This window comes from Lynx rufus, unplaced genomic scaffold, assembly GCF_022079265.1.
Source record: "Lynx rufus isolate CCGP_SWC_20201006 ecotype Redwood Valley unplaced genomic scaffold, mLynRuf1.p SCAF_18, whole genome shotgun sequence".
Classification (NCBI taxonomy): Eukaryota; Metazoa; Chordata; class Mammalia; order Carnivora; family Felidae; genus Lynx; species Lynx rufus.
The window spans coordinates 11135144-11154461 of record NW_025814832.1 but is presented as its reverse complement, the minus strand read 5'-3'; the positions used below and the strand labels follow the sequence as shown (position 1 = coordinate 11154461).

Genomic DNA, 19318 nt, shown 5'->3' with positions numbered 1-19318 from the left:
TACTTAAAAAACAAAACAACCCCTCCCACCCCCACCCCAAGCCTATAGTCTTCAAAAAATTCAAGATGATGAAAGGTAAAACCAAAGAACCATTCAAGATTAAAACAGACTATGAGTGCTTGGGTAGCTCAGTTGGTTGGGCATCCAGCTCTTGATTTTAGCTCAGGTCATGATCTCAGGGTTGTGAGACAGAGCCTCACCTCAGGCTCTGTGCTGGGCATGGAGCCTGCTTGGGATATTCTCTCTCTCTCTCTCTCTCTCTCTCTCTCTCTCTTTCTGCCATTCCCCCCCCCTCACTCACACCCACTCTCTCTCTCTAATACATACATACACATATACATACATACAATAAAACAGACTAAATGCTTGAAAACAGATTACAGTGTGTGGCCTAGGGTTAGATCTCTGATCTAAACAACAACAAAGTCTGTAAAAGACATTATTGGGACAATTGGTAAACTCTTGATATGAATCATGAATCAGATAGTAGTACTGTATCAATGTTATAGTTCCTGATGTAGATAAATGTCTTGGGTTATATAAGAGAAAGTCTTTGTTCTTAGAAACACACAGTAAATATTTATGGATAAAGGAGCATGATATCTACAGCTTACTGTCAAATGGTTCACAGAAAGCGTATGTGTGTGTGTGTGTGTGTGTGTGTGTGTGTAGAGGGTGGGCAAGCAAGTACATGTACATGAGCACATAGAAATGATAAAGCAAATGGGACAAGATGTTAACAAGGAGAATCTGAGAAGAAGGCATCAGAAGTCCTTTGTACTATTCTAGTAACTGTTCTGTAAAATTTATCAAATGGAAAATTAAAATATAAGCCAAGCTAAAAAAAAATGTTTTTCTTGGCTCCCCAATGCCTAAAATCAGAAATCAAAGTTAATATTTACAGGGCATTGGGCACTATTCTAAGTGCTTTGTATCTATTAACTCACTTAACCCTTACAACCACCTTAAAGTTGGTATTCTTACTATCCTCATCTTACAGGTGAGCAAACTGAGGCACTGAGAGTTTATATAACTCACCAAGGTCTCAAAACTAGGAAGGGGCAGAGCCAGGTCTCAGGTGCAGCAGTGTGGCCCCCAAGATTTGGGGCACTATGTTACCTTGTCTCTTCTTGTTTAGTTGGGGCAGAGGACAAGTAAGTGCATCAGTAGCAGAATCTCTTTAATTTCAGAAAAGGCTAAACAAAGATGGCAGGCTCCTGGCTGATAAAGATGAAGTTCCATTCCATAGCTGAGACCAAGACAATTTCTTCAATAATTTCTGCTCTGCAGATCTAAAACGGTTTCCTGGGCAGGCCTAAGATTTTTTTAAAAACTTTATCGTAATATTTTTCGTAAACATTGATCATAAAATTTACCATGTTACATTTCAAACATCTGTTTATGAGATTACCTCCTGAATCAGGCATGTTTGTTGAACCATTTCTTTATACCCCAAGGTGTCCACAGCATTACTAAATATCCATCCTCCAACTTTCTTTACATTCTACTCACCCACATTCACACTGATATGAACACAGTGTTATGTGGATTTGGTTGCACAATTTTAGAACACCCAAAGTAAAGTTTTTATATGAGCCCAGACCTGGTTCCTTGGTTGCCAGGGTGAAATAGAAATGTTTACTTCACTCTACAAGTAAGCAGTGGTCTCTACATCATCTAAGAAAGTGCTGACTCTAGACTTGTTCATTACAGTGATCCAAGAACTTGTCCTTTTGATACTGTTGGGGAGTGTTTAAAAGTTCATGTAGATGGCTTCTGGGACATGGGACCTGAAAGGCACTAAGTCTTTCTATTTCGAACGCCACCTTCCCTGTTTTCTACTCTTCAGTCTAAACCTGCCCATGACTTATAAATTATGCACACTTCTCACTAAGGGCAAGTGCTTGGCATCCTCTGTGAGTCACTTGACTGTATACTTTACTCCTTAATCAAACGTAAGTCTAGCTTGGGGGAGCAAGTCATTTACTCTTGTGCTATAGAGATAGTTCAGGCACAGTGATTCAAGGCAGGAGACTGGTTGTACAGGGGGACTACAGTTGTACAATACTTCTGTACTGGATGGCAAATAGTCACAGTCCCGAGCACCCTCAGCATCTACTTCCCTCTCCTGGGTACTGGGGCCACTTATGCTCCAACGCCAGGGTCCCTGAAACCTTCTGGCAGCCCTAAGATTTAACGGTAGCTCCTTGTGTTATTGTGAGATCAAGAACTAACATAACAGCAGGTAAAATCACAGCCCTGCTGGGGAGGTGTGGGTGGGGTAAGGGATGGTAGGACTGTGGATATGGAATGAATGAGAAGTTCTAGACCCTCAGAACATCCTCCATCTGGCTAAACAACCAACACTGTGTTTTTATATGTGTACATCTGTACATGTACATATATGTGCATGTCTGTACCATATACATACATTTACTGCGCAGTTACTATGTGCCAGGCACCACACTTAATGCTTTCAGGATCACATAGCTCATAAGTCACCATGCACAATTCAGACCTAGGTCTGATCAGCTGTTAACACTGCTGCCAAGCGGCAGGCCTTAATGTCGCTGAGTGCTTTCCAAGTTGCTTCATATACATCATCTCTAATCCTTAAAACAACCCAACCTTATAGACAGGGCATCTATTTTACAAATGAGAAAACCAAAGCTCTGAAATGTAAAGGTATTTGTCCAGTGGTATCTAGCTCTTAAGTAGCAAAGTCAGGATTTACACTTGGGTCTGGCTACCTTCAAAGCTTGTGTTCTTCCACATGAAATGATACCAATGGCGACAGAATTGCAATTAGCTTAAGAGTTTGTTTCACTGTGTTAGAAAAGTGTTAAGAGCACACAGCTCAGCACTGGGTACAGAGGCAGAGGACTTCCAGGCTTGGAGCACAGCATTCTGGAAACAAGGCCTTGGCTTTACCAAGCTGGAGGGACAGAGAAGGCTGGCTCCTGAACTAACAAAGGTCTTGTCTACCCAGTCAAGCTATTCCAGAGCTTTAAAAGAATAATGAAATAAACACCTGCAATGCTCTGGCCCTCCTGAGACTAGGAAGATCACAGAACATTCCCCCAAAGGTTGCCTTGTTTGATTCCTTTAGTAATGCCTCTGATTGCAGTTCAAGACCTACCTCAAAAAAGCATCAAAGCAAGGAAAAGACAGAAGTAGAGGATGTATGTACTTTAAAATGCACATGAGAAAGTCAAGGACTTGTGTGCCTTAAGTGGGGGTGGGGGGAAGAAAAGGTTTGCTACATTTTATTTTCTAAAAATAAAAGGCTGCTTTTAAGCTAGTTAGACCCTTGTGTAGCACATGGAGGGCCCCTCTCTCCTTGTACAGCAAAGCAGCCAGCCCTAGTAATGATTTAGGGGAGATTAACAAATATGTCAATGTCTATTTTCTGCTTAATTTAAAAGCGGCGTCTATAAAGATTTTTGACTTCTGAACCCTGTTCTCCTGAAAGAAAGAAGGTAAGAATGAGGAGGGGGATAAAGAGTGATTATCCTATCATTGATCGTTTGTCAGGAGCATTTCTTATTCACTGGACTATTGTAAAAAGCTAAGCTCTCGATCAATCCTGTAAGCTCCCTGTACAATTAAATATCTTGGAATGGTTTTCTTTCTTTTCTAGCCAGATTGCAGGGCCTCAGGGTTTTTAGGAAAGCAAGTCGTTGTGTGCGTGTGTGAGTGTGTTTAAGAATATGCTACAGGGAGGAAAGTCATTCTTTTCTAGAATCCTACTTTAGGGAAAGGCTGAAACGGGAGAAGAAAGGCAGGTTACTCTCGTCTCTTTCTTCCCAAAATAAAAAGTCCCCATGAGATCCTAAAAATCCACCATAAGGTTGGATAACTATAAGAGTTAAAAAATATTTCAATGTAAAGAACTAAATACAGAAGAGTACTACTAGTCTGTACTATTCTGATCCAATAAGAAGAGCTAACGCTACTGAGAGGTTACTATGTGCTAGAATTGTTTAAGTACTTTTCATCTCATTTAATCCTTGCAAATACCCTAAAAGATGGCTACCTTACAGATGAAGAAATGGAGGCACAAAAAAGTGAAGTAACTTGCCCAAGGCTGCAAAGCTAGGAAACCATGGAGCTGGGATTCGGGCTTAGATAGTAGTCTGGCTTCAGAGCCATGCTCTTTTTAAATTTAGTTTTTATTTTTAAAATTTCCCCCAAAGCAGGTGCACAGTTCCTGGAAGTATCGCAATACCAGATCAACGAGTGGGGTGGATGGAGCAAGCTTCTATTCCATCTCCTAATTCCAAAAATCCATTTAATATATTGTCCTCGGATAGAGGACATATCAGATATTAAACTGATAAGAACAGATACTATACTTGATCTTAGCCAAAAGGCTGAGAAGCGATATAGAGCCAATGCCCTTTAAATGAAACAAGTTAAATTGACCCACAAGTGCCCACAGGGCAGCAGCCTGTCAGGTGTTCCTGGGGCCAGGACATAATGAAAAGCCACATCTCTCCTCCATGGGGTCAAAGCTGAAGAGAAGCTTCTGAGGAGAGAGCTGATTTCTGCAGCAGGAGGTGTTTTTTTACCCAGCCATGACACTGAAGGAGGGCAGGAGGAGGTGAGCCTTACCCTATGGACGAGCAGATCACATCCTATGGTGTAGGATTTGGGGGGAGGGGTGAGACTTTCAAAGCTTAGAATGAAAATCAGACTGGTAGGTTGAAAATTCTCTGCTCAGCTAAAGGCACTAGGTGACCTTGCAGAAATCTCTTTTCTGTGCTCAGTTTCTCATTTATGTAACAACAACCCTAAGCTGGCAAAAAAGGAAAATGTTTTATAAAAGAATGTGGTATTAAAGTGTTTTTTTCATTTTTTAGTTATACTAAGAAGCTTTATGTAAATTTAAACCCAATTTCAACTTTTATGGGCCCTTCTTCCTCTCCTAAGAAAGCAATTTGCTTTGATTGGTTAAATACTTATGAAACTAAAGAAAAGGACTAGACCACCCTCCCTCACTCAGCTCCAGAATATCTCAGATATAAGAACACACACCCGTACCTCAACCTTGAGACTGAAAAATCAGCATAAAAAAGACTGGAATCTTATTAAGATTCAGAAGTACAAACATAAGTAGCTGTTTAAAAGATCTGTGTAATCACATTTTCAATGTTGAAAGAAATTTCTCTATAAAGATAGTAAGATAGGGTGGGGAAAAAAAAAAAAAAACCTTGCAAAACTACTTCTGTATCCATCACAGGTGTGCCTTTCTTTACACAAAAGCATTCTTGAAAAACTGCGTAAATCAGATCCTGTTTTAAATGCCTTAAGGGAGCTATTTAGAAGGAACCCTGCAGTGAATCCTTTGGTAAAGCAAATAATCCTTTTGTAATGGGAATAATTTCTCCCAATGTATCTAGTTTTTTTAAAATCCCATTTTCATATATCTGCTTTTCTTCAAAGGGGGCCATACCTATCTAAATACAGCTGCATTTGCATATTGATTTTAACAGCTATCCTCTCAGGGATGTTTAACCCTAGGTTCCTTGCAATGGTGTTAGTGCTCTGCTGTTCATATTTTTAAAAATCATTATAGTAAACCCACAGATTTCCAAATAGGAATAAAAGAATCTATTATTCCCCCTGCAGCCCTGTCCCCCGTGCCCCCCATGCAAACAGTCCATACAAAAGAGTCAGGAAGCCGCACAGAATTCTCTGAATTCTCGTGGCAGTAAGTCTCAAAGTCTTTACAGTTTTCCTTTCCTTTGTTGCTCCCCTGAATCTACCAGGGACAGGGCTCTGGGTCAGCTAGGACCAGGTGGGAACAGTGCCTCTCAGACATATTCTGACAACAGCCTGCAGGCAGGCAGAAGCTTAGGTTCAGTCCAACAAAATGCCAGCCTGGTCTCTCTGCCTGACAGAACTGTGAATCACTGTTTCCTAGGAAGAGGCAAGCCCAAGTGCTTTTATAAATACAATCAGATTAATAGATCAGATCAAAACAACTCCTTCTCCTTCCCAGAAAATGCTGTCACTATTGAACCAAATTGCATCAAACCAAAATGCTCCTGAATCAGTGTGATGAAGTGGGTTGTAAGCGGCTGCTAACTAAGGGAAGAGGCACCATGCCATAATCTCTCCTCGTGGGCCTGCCTACCAGAGACCAGTGCTTGAATGGCCACGGTGCCAGTGAGGACGCTCCATGTATACCACAGATGACAGGGCAAGAGGCCACATCCCAGGCACTGGTATCAGAACTTCTTTCCTTTTCAACTTTCCAGGTAAGGATGCTGCTTTCTGACCCACACAAGCAATTCCAGCTCTTTTCAGCTTACAACATCTTGAAGATGGACACAAGAGATGGAAAAGCACACACAGCTCAGATACTTCGATCACTCCTGCCAGAAGACCAGCTTAACCCCTGAATCCCCTTAACCCAAGAAGTGTCCTTTTCTTGTCATCTGGCTGCTAAAAGAGAAGGCTTGGGGGGAAGGCATTCTGGAAGATGTCTACAGACATCTGCAAGCCCTAATACTCCCTCTGCACCTGGGGTGCCCTGGGCAGAAGGTATGCTGGTGGAAGGGCCAGGGGCAGGCCAGCTGCAGTGCTCAGCTAGAGTGGCCTCTGCCTGTGTCAGACCGGCACTCTCAGGGCGTGCTGTGTGGGCACCACCAAGGTGCTGCTGCCTGGCAGGCTGCCCGGGAACAGGGCCACATTCAAAATGTGAGTCTGGAGCAGGATAAAGTTTCACTAAGTGGCTCCTTTGCCTAGAGACTATTTGTGTTGAGGGAGAGGGCAGTGGGGAACATATGACTGCTTCACACTTGGACTGTCTCTCTCAATTGATTTGTAAGGGTAAGGATCCAGGAGAAAATCTTAGGTTCCGGTGTCAAGAGGCCAGGCTAGGAAGACCATCCTATCCCACACCACTCCCTGGTCCTAGCTCTCTGAGGAGGTAGAAGGATGTCAGAGAGACACAAAGAGGCCATGGAGGCTGGGGCTCTATTTCCAGAGAAGGAAGCGAATTTCCATAAGGCAACCAGGCTGGTAGTATAGTTATCCTTCCTGCATGGACTCTACCAAGCCTGTTCTGAGACTCCAGACTATGGTATTTGGGTTTATATCACATTTCTTTCTCTCTTTACCTCCACCGGGAACCAAGGTATGTACTATTTTCATACGCTATGATAATCACAGAACTACAAACCAGTAATTCACCACCTTCTACCCAAAGTATATAAAATGATGAAAGGTCAATTTTTAAAAATAAAAAATATGAAACAAAGTTAGCTGTTCAGAAATTAAATATTACTCATTATCCTTAGAGAATAAATAGTAATTATGTTTTTGAACACAGTCAAATCAGTTGTGCTCTAAGTGATCTGACAGTGTGCTCCCCAGTGCAGAGGCCAATCTGGGAAGAGACTGGGAACATAAGGTAACATCCACCTCTACAGGCTTTCTCCTAAATCAGATTTTTCTCAGTGGAATTGGCTTTAGATAACAAAGGGAAAGAATTCCTGTTTAATTTTGATCAGGCTCAGTATTCAGCTGAGGAAATCCTGAGAAATGCAGAACAGAGGGAACCAGAATTCCATTCTGGGTGCTGATATACATTTATTTTGTATCTTGGATGATTTATTGAAGTCTTCTTTTTGCCTTAATCTCTCAATCTGGAAAATGAGGTCATTTGCACCCACTTTGTGTGAAAGTATTTTGTCAGTTTTTGATTCTAGGCATAGAGAAAAGAGCCAAAAGCCTACGTGAACCCAAAAGGAGTGGAGTTCATGGCATGTTCTGTTACATCTTTGCTGGCCTGTGACCTCACAAATACACCTGGGTATGTATGATCTCCCTGAAAAACTTAAATCGCTTAAGGGACAAGACCACTTTTTCTACTTCTTTCGTATTTCCTTTCCTATACCACTTGTTACAAAAGTAGACCTATGCCACAGAGATAGCAAACATGGCTGTCTCCTTCTTCTGATAATTAAGGCAGGAAATGATGCCAAACCCTATGTTTGAAAAATGCTTCACAGATTCAAAGTGAATGCACATTCATCTGATCTTCACAATGGCTAGGTTGGGGCATTATCCCCACTTTCTAGATGAAGAAACTAATGTTCAGAGAAGTGAAACAATTTACCTACAAGCAACCTGAGGCTTATACATGACTATTTTTATTCTAGACCTACTCTCATGTTCCTGACCTGCCCTGGGCCAGAGCTGCTTCACATTTAGCAGACTAAGGATTCTTTCTCCAATGCCATTTTGGTCAAGGTTAAATAAATATGGTTTTCTTCAATGCAGAGAGGAAATTGATAATGAGATGATTTGTAACAAATGATTAAATGGCCATCACTTGGAAATCTCCTCCCTCTCCCCTTCCTGTATTTCAAAAGTTAAAAGGTGCTGGGTGAAGGTGGGAGCGATATCACTTTCCTTCAAGAGAAAGAAGCTTTGGCCCCACACCCCTCACCATCCGGTTGCTCTGCAAACAGATGTCAGAGAGGATCCCTCTTCCTACCACCCAGTTACTCTGAAGGGATGATAACAGCCATTGGGGGGTTAAAAAGAGGCAGTGAACCCCCAGTTAATGAGTAGGAATTCAGCAGGCAGTGTAAGATAAATGGAGCTCTCTCTGCTTCTGCTAGAGTCAGCATGAACTGCGGCCCTGCGGCTTGTTTGTGGCAAATGGAGTGCGCGAAATATCAAAGGGCAGTGATCCAGAAGAAGACCGACTTTGACAAATTTTAAATTGGCCAGAAAGAAAACCAGCAAAAAAGAAAAAAGAAAAAAAAAAAAAAAAAAAAGAAGAAGAAGAAAAAAAGAAAAAAAAAAGAGAGAGAGAGAAAATTATGCAATTCACTGTGTCCTGCAATTGTGGCATTGCTGCCTTTGTACAGAATTAGTGGTAAAAACAGCAGAACGACTGCCTGATGCTGGGAGCAATTATGAGCCATCTAAGTGAGATGCTTATCAGTGGCTGAAGCTTTTAGAGCTCTCACTATATACAGTTGTGAGGAACTTGCTCTTGAGCTGCAGTTACTTTAATTAAAGTGTATGGGGTTGGTCAGAAGTAATTATCCTGTTTGGAGAAGAGACAGAAAAAAACCACCTCAACAATTCTGGGTGGCAATAGATTTTAGAAACAGCTTTGCCAATTCTTGTTGTATGTGTGCACTTCCCATAAAGGGATCAGGCTGAGATGGGTTAGACTTATTGGTGGTTGTTACCTAATGGCAAACAATGGGAGGCACACAGGGTTTATTATAACCCAAGTCACCGTGTCTGGCAGGCAACCTGGCTCAGGGCTCCAAACTGCCAGGATGTGCGGTCTTCTAGAGTGCAGGCAAACACTCAGAAGTTTTTGTGTCTCTAGATAGTGAGCATATAAAGCGTCCACAAATGGTACTTTATTAATTAAATTACTATTTGAAACATAAATGAACTAGCACCTCTCCTTTTTATGCCTTCCATTCACGGAGTTTCATTACCTTTTAAAGACAATCACTCTGTTCCTAGAAAAACAAAACCAAAACAAACTAACAAAAGGACTCCTAGCAATTATCTTCACTAACCTAGTGAGGGGCTTGATGGGAGGTCTAGGCAGATAATCAGTGCTTTAGAAGAACCTGAAATGCATTTCAGTCTCTGGACTTGACACAGGGCTCCCACAGTTTAGTCCTATGTGCAAGCTGCAGCCCTTCCAAAGCTCCAAAAACAAATGAGCAACAGAGTAGTGTGCACAAATGTTCCCAGGGCTGTGCGTAGTCTTTACTTGTGTTTCTCTAGCTCGAGATGGCCCTGGAACTCCACCTGGGTAGGTCTCCAGCTTCTCTGTCCCATGACATCGACTCACATTCCTCAGAAATGTCCAAAGAGACAACCAGAAACGGAACTCTTAAGACTTTTGAGGACTTTTGGGGCGCCTGGGTGGCGCAGTCGGTTAAGCGTCCGACTTCAGCCAGGTCACGATCTTGCGGTCCGTGAGTTCGAGTTCTGCGTCGGGCTCTGGGCTGATGGCTCAGAGCCTGGAGCCTGTTTCTGATTCTGTGTCTCCCTGTCTCTCTGCCCCTCCCCCGTTCATGCTCTGTCTCTCTCTGTCCCAAAAATAAATAAACGTTGAAAAAAAAAATAAATAAAAAAAAAAGACTTTTGAGGACTTTTAAGCATATTCTCTGCCTGATTAGCCTGCCCCCCAACAGCAACTTCCAGCTAATTGTTCTTTACGAGGATATCATCCACAAGGCCAGAAAGATGGACTGTGTGAATTATAAGAAAATATCAGAAGAAAACTTGGGTGACTTTTGCTTTTTTAGGTCCTACTTTCCCTCCTATTACATACACTATTTCATTCTACCAGGGCTCTTACCATATAGAGGACAGTAAATAAAGATTATCATGAATTTGATCAAATGCTTCAGTGCCTCCTCCTCTGGCCTATGAATGCACTCATTACAAATCAGCTGAATGGCTCATTGATTTGCCAGGAGGACAAGCAGACATACCCAATCGTTCAGCCAAGCGAATGTAGACTGGGTCCACCCGACGCATGGTTTTCACCAGATCTTTTCTGCGGAATTTGATTTCTACTGTCCCTTCTGGCTCCAGAACTGATCCCCTGGATCAGAGAGAAAGAAAACGAAACAGAAATAGAGGCACTTTAAAGGAAGGAGACAACTGAACGAGGCTGGTTACGATTTGCAGACCAGGAAATAGCTTCATTATGGTTTTGGCCACCCATGGCTCACAGGAGTAACCCCAGGGAGAGGCAGGCATCAAAAAGTGTCTAAGTGGGCTGTGAGAAAGGCCTGGCAAAAAGCAATTAAAATAATTCTCATTACCACACCAGTCTACTTCCATCTCAAAAGAGGAATATAGATTCCACCATCTACAGCCGATAAGGGTAGCAGGAATCACATTATTTTCCAGGAGGGGGAAGAAAAAAAAAAGATGATGTAGGCACCGTGGCAGGGGACCAGCCTCCAGCACTTAGGCTGTGCGATGAGAGGTCGATGCTGATCGGTCCCACGCACAGCTGTTAGTCTGCTGGCAGGATGACACACTGGGCTGGGCCAAGCAGGAAAGAAAACATTCTGCCTACTGCTATGGAGAGGTCTCAGGGTTATTACTAGTGCATACTAATTTTGTTCTATTACTAGGAACGTTATCCTATACAACTTAAAAAAAAAAAAGCTTTTCAATTGAAAAAAATTACAGCTACTACTTAGTACATACATGGCACTGTTCCAAGTGCTTACACATGAATCTTCACAGCAGTCCTATACCCAGTCTACACCCTCTATGAGGGAAGTTACTATTATCTCTCATTTTACAGATGAGGAAACTAAGGTACAGGGCGTTAAGAGACTTGTCCGAGCCTAACAAGTGACAGCGCTGCATCTGAAACCCGGTGGTCTTGCTCCACAGTCTGCAGAGGAACTGTCTGTGATCTGGTATCAGATCAGGGGCTAGATTTGGATTTAAAAATAATAAATCCCTGGGTGTAGACTGCTAGCTGAGTGATTTGATAAAACTACTGGACTCTCCCAAGCAGCATTTGAAGCAGGAGGCTAAAATTTTTGCAGAAACAGAGAAGCAGGTATTCAAGTAAAATGATCAGATGCAGGAAGTGGCACGGAAAATGTCAAAGAAATACAATGTGAAATTTCCCTATTTTGGAAAGGGCTGAAAACTGATTGTGAAAGGAAGCTGGATGTGGTCTGTTGTACTTAAGTAGTTTCAAGGACCACCTCTTGACAAAGGTCTGGGACTTTTTCTTTTGCAGTCCTTTGGATGCTGTAAACACTGTTCTCCAAGTGTCCTAGAGTGTCAGAGTGCGACACTGGACTCTGAGGGAGCAGCTTCGGTTTGGAATCACAGAAGGCAGGTGCTATGGTACACCTCAGTGACGACCAGCTTGTTCCACAGACAAGCAGTTCAGGAGGAGTAAAACTGCTTCAAGTTGCTCGCCAGTCAGTTAAGGCTTCAGAACTCCAGACTAACACTTTAGTCCTTCTACACCAACTTGCTTTCAGTTCCATCTGCCCCATATCTAAGAAAGAGACAGTAATAGGCCTATCTGAAACACAAACAGAGGAGACAATCTCTCTGAGTCTGGGGATATGTGGGATAGAGGATTTCTTGGTAAAAGAATCTGGGGTGGGGGACCACACTGGGAAAGCCTGACCCCCACCTCCTTTCTTTCTCATCCCAGCAGACACTATTTAGGAAATCTATTTTTCTGACCTTGTAGCCCTCTGGAAATAGAGATTCAAATAAAGTTCTCTGGTTATAATGTTCTCCAGGAGGAAACCAACAGCTAGAGGACCTTCAGAGGCAGTGAATGGAAAAAAAGAAGAAATGCTACCTGCTTTCTCGGTCAGCGTACATCTCCATGTGCCGGGGGTTGATGGTGGGGTCAATCACAACCCAGGAGCCACCCCGGAGCTCAGCTTGAGGAGGAATGTAAACCAGCACAGGCTGGGAGCACTCCCGTAAGCTATCCACGATGTAAGCACCAAACTTCAGCACCTGGTCGTACATATCTATAGAGGAGACAAATCAGAAATCATGAAACAATGCTTCCAAACATCGTTCACATCATGGTATACACAGAAAACAATATTTATATCGTGAGCTGTGCCTCCATGAGGAGGCTGCTCAGATCAGAGGTGACAGGTCTGGGGGTTCAGCCACCCTAGGTCCTGTCTGGCCACCCTGAAAATTGAAAGGATGGGGATTTCCACCTGTAATGCTATTCAAGACTCTACAGGATCTTCAAAAACACAAGAGAAGTGCAGTCTTTCATAAGACAGTGTGCAAGCCCTATGGATTGCATATCCATTTTATAGCCTTTCTGAATTGCCAGATTCTGGTTTCATTATATTAATTCACACTTGCTCTACAGACACTATTTTTCATGTCAATATGTGATCTCTCTCACTACATTAAGTTTTCTGAAGGAAGGAACTATTCAAGCTCTTTTCAAGTCTCCTCATGATACTTAGAATATGATAAGCTCTTAAAAGGTATAGCTAATGGAAATGGAGCCTTCAAAATTTTTATCTTCAAAATGGCATCTTTCCTCTTGGTATCCCCAGTGTCTTGTCCAGTGCCTGGAACATAGTGCTCAGAGTAAGTATCTGCTGAATGAATGGGTGAGCACATACGCACTTTGGAAAGAACATAACAAGAAAGAAAAACAAGTTAATTCTTTAACAGTTCCATTTTTACCAGGGCATCAATATGAGAAAACATTTAAAATGCATACGTATTTACTGGAAACATCACACAGCCACATAAAAAGAAGAGCTACCTCTTCATTTTGCTAAAGAGTACACTTTGTAATCCCCCACAAGGCTAGGAGCAACCTGAAGAAAAGGCACCCTGGTGCATAAATAGAGTCCTTGGAAAGTAGGATCAGTTATTATTTATTTCCCAACAATTTATGGACTTCTTCCCATTTCCCAGCTCACTGAAGTCTGTGCATGTCTAAAGTCTTAGGTTTATGATTCCAGATGTTTAATGAGCACTTCAGCGGAACCTCAATGGATCCTTTCTAAACACCAAATAACAGGTTCAACTGAGTTCAAACTTTCCTATCAAAGCAAGGATCTCAATTTGGAATAAATCAATTCTGGAAATCCAGAGCAAAAAAGCATTTTTCAGAAAGTTAAGAGCAAATCCAAATAGAAATTGCTTTCATTGTAGTTACTGGCAAATTAAACTGCCACCTTCTCCAAAGTAAAAATGGCTCTCTCTATACAAACCATCAGTGAGCACAGTTAACTGCAAAGTATATGCCTCTCTCCATTGCCCAACCTGGCTGCTCTGTGAAGACTTCAGAAACTCCAGAAATTTAGAAGTTGCTCCGGGAAAAACTCCCTACCCTATGAGGAATGTGTATGGTCATATACTCTGTATATATGATCAGAGCAAAGACATTTATCCCTTTGGGAGGAAAGCAAAGACCAAAAAAATTTACTGCTAATTACACAACTGCTGTATGAAGAGCAGGGAATAAAGGACTTTAAGCGCTTTACGCTAATTCTGTGGTTATGAAAATAATTGCTCAGTTCAAATTATTTTAACTAAATTAATTCTTTAGTGGATATTTCAACCAGTGCTACATAATAAAATAATTGTGTAATTAGCAGTACATTTTTCAGTGCTGCCAAGAGTACAGTCTCAGCCTCAGAACAAGTAACAGAAAGGAGTAGCCCTCAGTGGTGTCATGCACAGAGAAGAAATGGAAGACATGGATAGAAGGAGAAAGTAAAACAATAGAAAAAAAGCACACAAAAGAAAGAGGAAAAAGTAAGTTAGAAGTAAACGAAGACAGTGTCCAGCCTTCTCACTCACTTCTGTTTCTTAAAGATACACCCACATCAAAATCTGTCTGTACCATCTATGATTAACAGACCCAGCCCCTTGAAAGGACTTTATTTAAAATGCACGCCCATTTATTTAATTTTTTAAACTCAAGTTCATATGGGATGCCTGGGTGGCTCAGTCGATTGAGCATCTGACTTTGGCTCAGGTCATGATCTCACAGTTTGTGAGTTTGAGCCCCGCACTGGGCTCTTGTGCTGACAGCTTGGAACCTGGAGCCTGCTTTGGATTCTGCCCCTCCCGTGCTCACACTCTGTCTCTGTCTCTGTCTCTGTCTCAAAAATAAAACATAATTTAAAAAAACATTTAAAAAGATACCCTCGAGTTCATATATGCAAGTAGTTTGGGATGAAGCTGAGTGTGCATGTTTTACTTTCTGAAATGAACTTTAGTCCCTCTTTTTCATCATCATGGCTAGTTTACTGCATATCAGGCAGCATGATTTCATACACACACACACACACACACACACACAAATGAATCACTTAATTATGAACCATGTTCTTCTAACCCAAGTTATAGATGAGTAAACTGAGGCTTAGTTAAATAAGTGAATAAGTGGCAGAGTATGAGACTCGAACCCAGATCTTTTTGATTCTTGAAGTCCACTTTCTGTGACCTCATTCTTACTGGAAGGAAAGAGCGGGAGGCCAAGGCTGCTTTCTAGCATCTGATACAATGATTGACTAAAATAAAAACCAGAAAAGAGACTGAAATAAAATGACTGAATATTTTTAAATTTTGCCTGGACTTTTTGTATGTTCATAAAAGTAAGAAATTGTATTGATGACACTACACAGCTATGTGAAGGGCTTGGATCTGACTGCCAAGCAATTACCTTCAGGCCCCATGACTGGGAGTAGAAAAGGGGCCCCAGGCTTCATTAAAGCTGACAGGCTCAGGACCAAAAACAATGCCTCCATCTAACCTGGAACACCAACAAACCCACAATCCAACCATCAGAACACCCAAAAAACAACAAAAGGCTATTAAAATATAAACTGACACACACACAAAACAAACTCTACAAACAACACGCTTGCACTGAATCACAGCAGCCCCAAACCGTACATTCTGAAGGGCACGCTGAAGCGTGTGGCCATAGTCTGATACATATTTGTATGAAATCTCTTCCTATTTGAGACAGAGCAAAAGCATAGCCAAGTGTAGCAGGGGAGAGTGTATTCCCAAGGCTTTAGGTGAGAAATCAGTCTAGGGAATTGTAAAGCTATGCGTATGCTGACTGTCAATTCTCAGGCCATGGGAAAAGCAACTAAGAATGGACAATACTGATAGGTTCTTCAGTGGAGAGGCGGGGGCTTGGTACTTTCTAAGCATTGTGAGCAAAGCACATCTGCATACAATCACAGAGCCTTTCTGGTGCGTTCTCAGCAACCAAGCACCAACCCTGCCCGGGGCCTTCATTGTTATACAACATGGATAAACTGTGGCAGCCACATGTACCAAACAAGGGAGCAGGGTGGTAGAGTTTTTCCACAGTGCCCCATACTCTTGAAACTGGAACAGATCTTATTGGCTTGGGGCGAGATTATCTGTTAGAAGCTGAAGGTAAACATTAGGCATACACAAGCTGCATACACATAATGTCAGTTCATTATGGCCGGCTGACACAGTCTTTCAACATCCAAGTAATCAGAGACTTTAAAATAGACTTTCATTCCGGTTAAAGTTTTCAATAAATGTTTTTTTATTGTTATTTATAACCTGTCCCAGGAAAAAATAATAAGTATAACATGAAAAGCCAACTGAGAGTGACCCTGTAGCACCAGCAGTGAGGCAGCTTAATATCACTGGGATTTGCATCCTATCAAGCTATTCATGCTGAGGCTGGGACCCTGGTGCTAATTTCTAGTAAATTTCACGCTTGATGTCTCCCTGTTGTGGGTCATTGCCGGTTCGCCTAAATAAACTGCTTCCAAATGGCTCTTCCATCTAAATATTCAGCCAGTTTTTATAATTTAATTTTGCATTATGCTGAATAGCCTTCCGGCCAGATAGAACTCATTGGAAAAAAAGCACCAATACCATCTTGACATACTTTTATTTATTTATTTATATTTTTACTGCTCGAATTAGACCTCCTAGGCTGACTAGTAAAGAGTTTTTTTTTCTCTCCACTAATGTCAATTTTCAGCATAGCAAGAGCTGTCTCTAATCTTTTCCTACTCATTACACACAATTTTGGAGTCATTTTACCCACAGTGCAGTCGGCTCCTGGCTGTGTGTTTGTGTGCACTGAGGGATGGCATAATTGTTTATTTTCCCTCCCTGCATAATCCCCAGCCAGTATTGAAACCAAAACTGCAAACATCTCCCCAAGGGATATGGAATGACTCTCAGCTTAGGTCCCTTTACATGAGATAATATGTAGAAAACATCCTGACCTGTATGTAAATATGGAAGGCAATGTTCTTCCCCTTCCTACATTTACACTGATCTCTATCTTCCCCAAAGCTTATTTATCTTAAGTGATAATGGATACAGCAGCACCAAAACTCTGAAGACAGAACGGGCCCTGGCCTGTATCAGACCAGTAACTCATTTTTGACCAGAGGCAGGGGGGAGAGGCGGATGGGGGAAGTTATTGTTTAATGGGTACAGAATTTGTGTCAAGGATAATGAAAAGGTTTGGGGTATATTTAGTGCTGATTGTTACATAACATGTGAATATATTTAATGCCACTGAATAGTACACTTACAGATGGTTAAAATGATAAACATTATGTTATATGTACTTTCCTGCAATATGAAAAAAAATAACTCCTATCTGACCACTTGAAGTTTCTTATCACAGTGACCAAGGACAACTTCAAAGCAGAAGACAGGCAGGTGGCTAAGAACTTTCTCAGGAACCTACACAGTCTATTCCAGGGGATGTTCTGGTAGACCTGGTTTGGTCCTAGGCTCTAAACTCAGCCAACTGTGCTGGAGGAAGTCAGACAGATCTGTGTTCCTCTCCCAGCTCTGTCATTCTTCAGCTAAATGATCTTGGGAAATTTACTTAACCTAAGTCTCAATTTATGTAAAAGGCAGATAAATACTACAGCCTACCCCTCAAAAGTGCTTGTTGTGACGATTATGTAAGACAGTGCACATAAAATGGTTAGCACGGTTTCTGGCAAAAGGAGCTCAATGACTCCTAATTGTTGTTGCTTTTATTGTTACAGGGCTGGCAGCCAACCTGGGCCTAAGCCACATGCAGTAGAACTGAAGCTTTTCCTACAAGCAGCAAGCTGTTGAACTCTGAACTCCTTAGGACAAAAGAGCCAGGCTGACTTACTCCTAAGGAAGGTCAGGAAGAGTGAATTCTCAGTGGCCCTCGGGAAGAGAGATAACTAAGGAGTACCAGCATTGCATTCTCTCCTCTAAGTCTTAATGCAAATTGTATAGCCAAGAAATGTGGGATAAAGTGAAGCTGGATGCTAAATAAACCTCATATAAAGGAATGAAAGGAGTCTCAGGCTCCTCCCCCAGAGAAAAACACTTCAGCATAGTATCATACTCTTTTGAACACTGTAGTATTTTCTTTATACTTTGTGGCTTTATCATTTTGCCTCAGACATTTTTCTCGACTCCTTGAGGCAGTGTCTCTTTCTGACTCAGTTTTGTTTTCTCGGAAGCAGCTAGCATAGTTCCTTGCACGTAGGAACTCAATTAACAATGTCCAGGATTGACTTGTTGAACCTACACTTTCAGTATCTCACGGCATTTCCACTGATTTATTATCTTTGTCACAAAATTCACCTGAGAGTCTATCAAAGTATAAAAACATTAATTTGAATGTATAGTCCAAGTCTCCCCCAAGAAAAGTGCAAAATGTGGTAGATTTCCAGCAAATATGGGCAAAGGGAAACTTTACAAAAAGAAAAACCACACTAGTCTTTTACACTTTGCCAGGGAAGCCTGGCTGTACAGGGCTTTTCCTAGCCAGGTGAAGGGAAAGTTTTTGGCACAAAGCTCTAATCTCTCTCCATACACAGCTGATAACCTATAAAAGGGCTAACTTCCTCAGGTTTTTCCTCCTTCAGAGCCAAAGATGCTCCTGTGCTAAGCTATTTCTGGGTTCATTCTTTCGCATTTGATATGTCCGTATCTCTGACCACTCTACTCTAGCATTGCCAACCCCTCCCTCCTTCCATTCCCCTCACTCATTCTACTGCTACAGAACCCAGACATCTCCCCCCATGAATGAAGTTACACTCATCAGTGTACTCATCCCCTCCTGGTATGTAGTCTCTGGCCTCAGCATGGCCATGAATCTCTGGCCGCTGGAGAGACAGCTTCGCTGCTCTACGAGGTAGAAGGTGTTACCTTTGGCTCTCCTGAACAATCCACAGTAGCTGTGCACAGGGAGGATTCTCAGTAAATGGTGATACTAGCTGCTGAGATCACTAAGCAATTCCCATAGCACAGAACAGAGCCTGTATAATAATGTTCTAATATGCTGGAGCCATAGGCCCAGGGCTGTTGTTGGATAAGAATGAAATACATCACAAATTACCACAAAGAACAGCCTCTGGTACAGAATTTGTTCGTTTTCTTCTGGTGAAGGCTAATTTCAGTATCTACCCTGGTCATTATAGAGTGTTAGAGCATAACATCAACAAAAAGTGCTCAGAAAAGAGGGACAGAGACTAGCACAATCACATTTCCCCAGGACCATCAGAACAGTCATCATTCATCCGGGAAAGCTAAATCCACAACAGCAGCCCGTCTAGAGAACACTAGTAGACGGTTCTGAAATTTTGTATGGAATTGTAAAACATTCAGAATTTTCCCACTCAAGCTGCAACTCAGAAGATATATTTCAGAGGAAGTATGATCCCCCAAAAGCCTAGGGTGATAGTTGTCAGGAAACCCATTGGCTCTGCCCATTATAAACCCTCCTCTGTGCTGTGAGGTTCTGGGGAATCAGTTT

General features: G+C 41.9%; 1 protein-coding gene and 1 non-coding gene across 2 annotated transcripts in view; both read right to left on the bottom strand.

The window, feature by feature from the left end:
- Positions 1-19318, bottom strand: part of ACACA (acetyl-CoA carboxylase alpha) — a 282243-nt gene that overhangs the window by 14621 nt on the left and 248304 nt on the right. Inside the window, exons 51-52 of the mRNA XM_047080882.1 lie at positions 12356-12533; positions 10494-10606 (exon numbers count right to left, since the gene is read on the bottom strand). Coding sequence (XP_046936838.1) covers positions 10494-10606; positions 12356-12533 — 291 coding nt within the window. The remainder of the gene's footprint in view (positions 1-10493; positions 10607-12355; positions 12534-19318) is intronic.
- Positions 4195-4385, bottom strand: LOC124513673 (U2 spliceosomal RNA). The gene has a single exon (XR_006962501.1). It is a non-coding gene; the product is annotated as a U2 spliceosomal RNA (small nuclear RNA).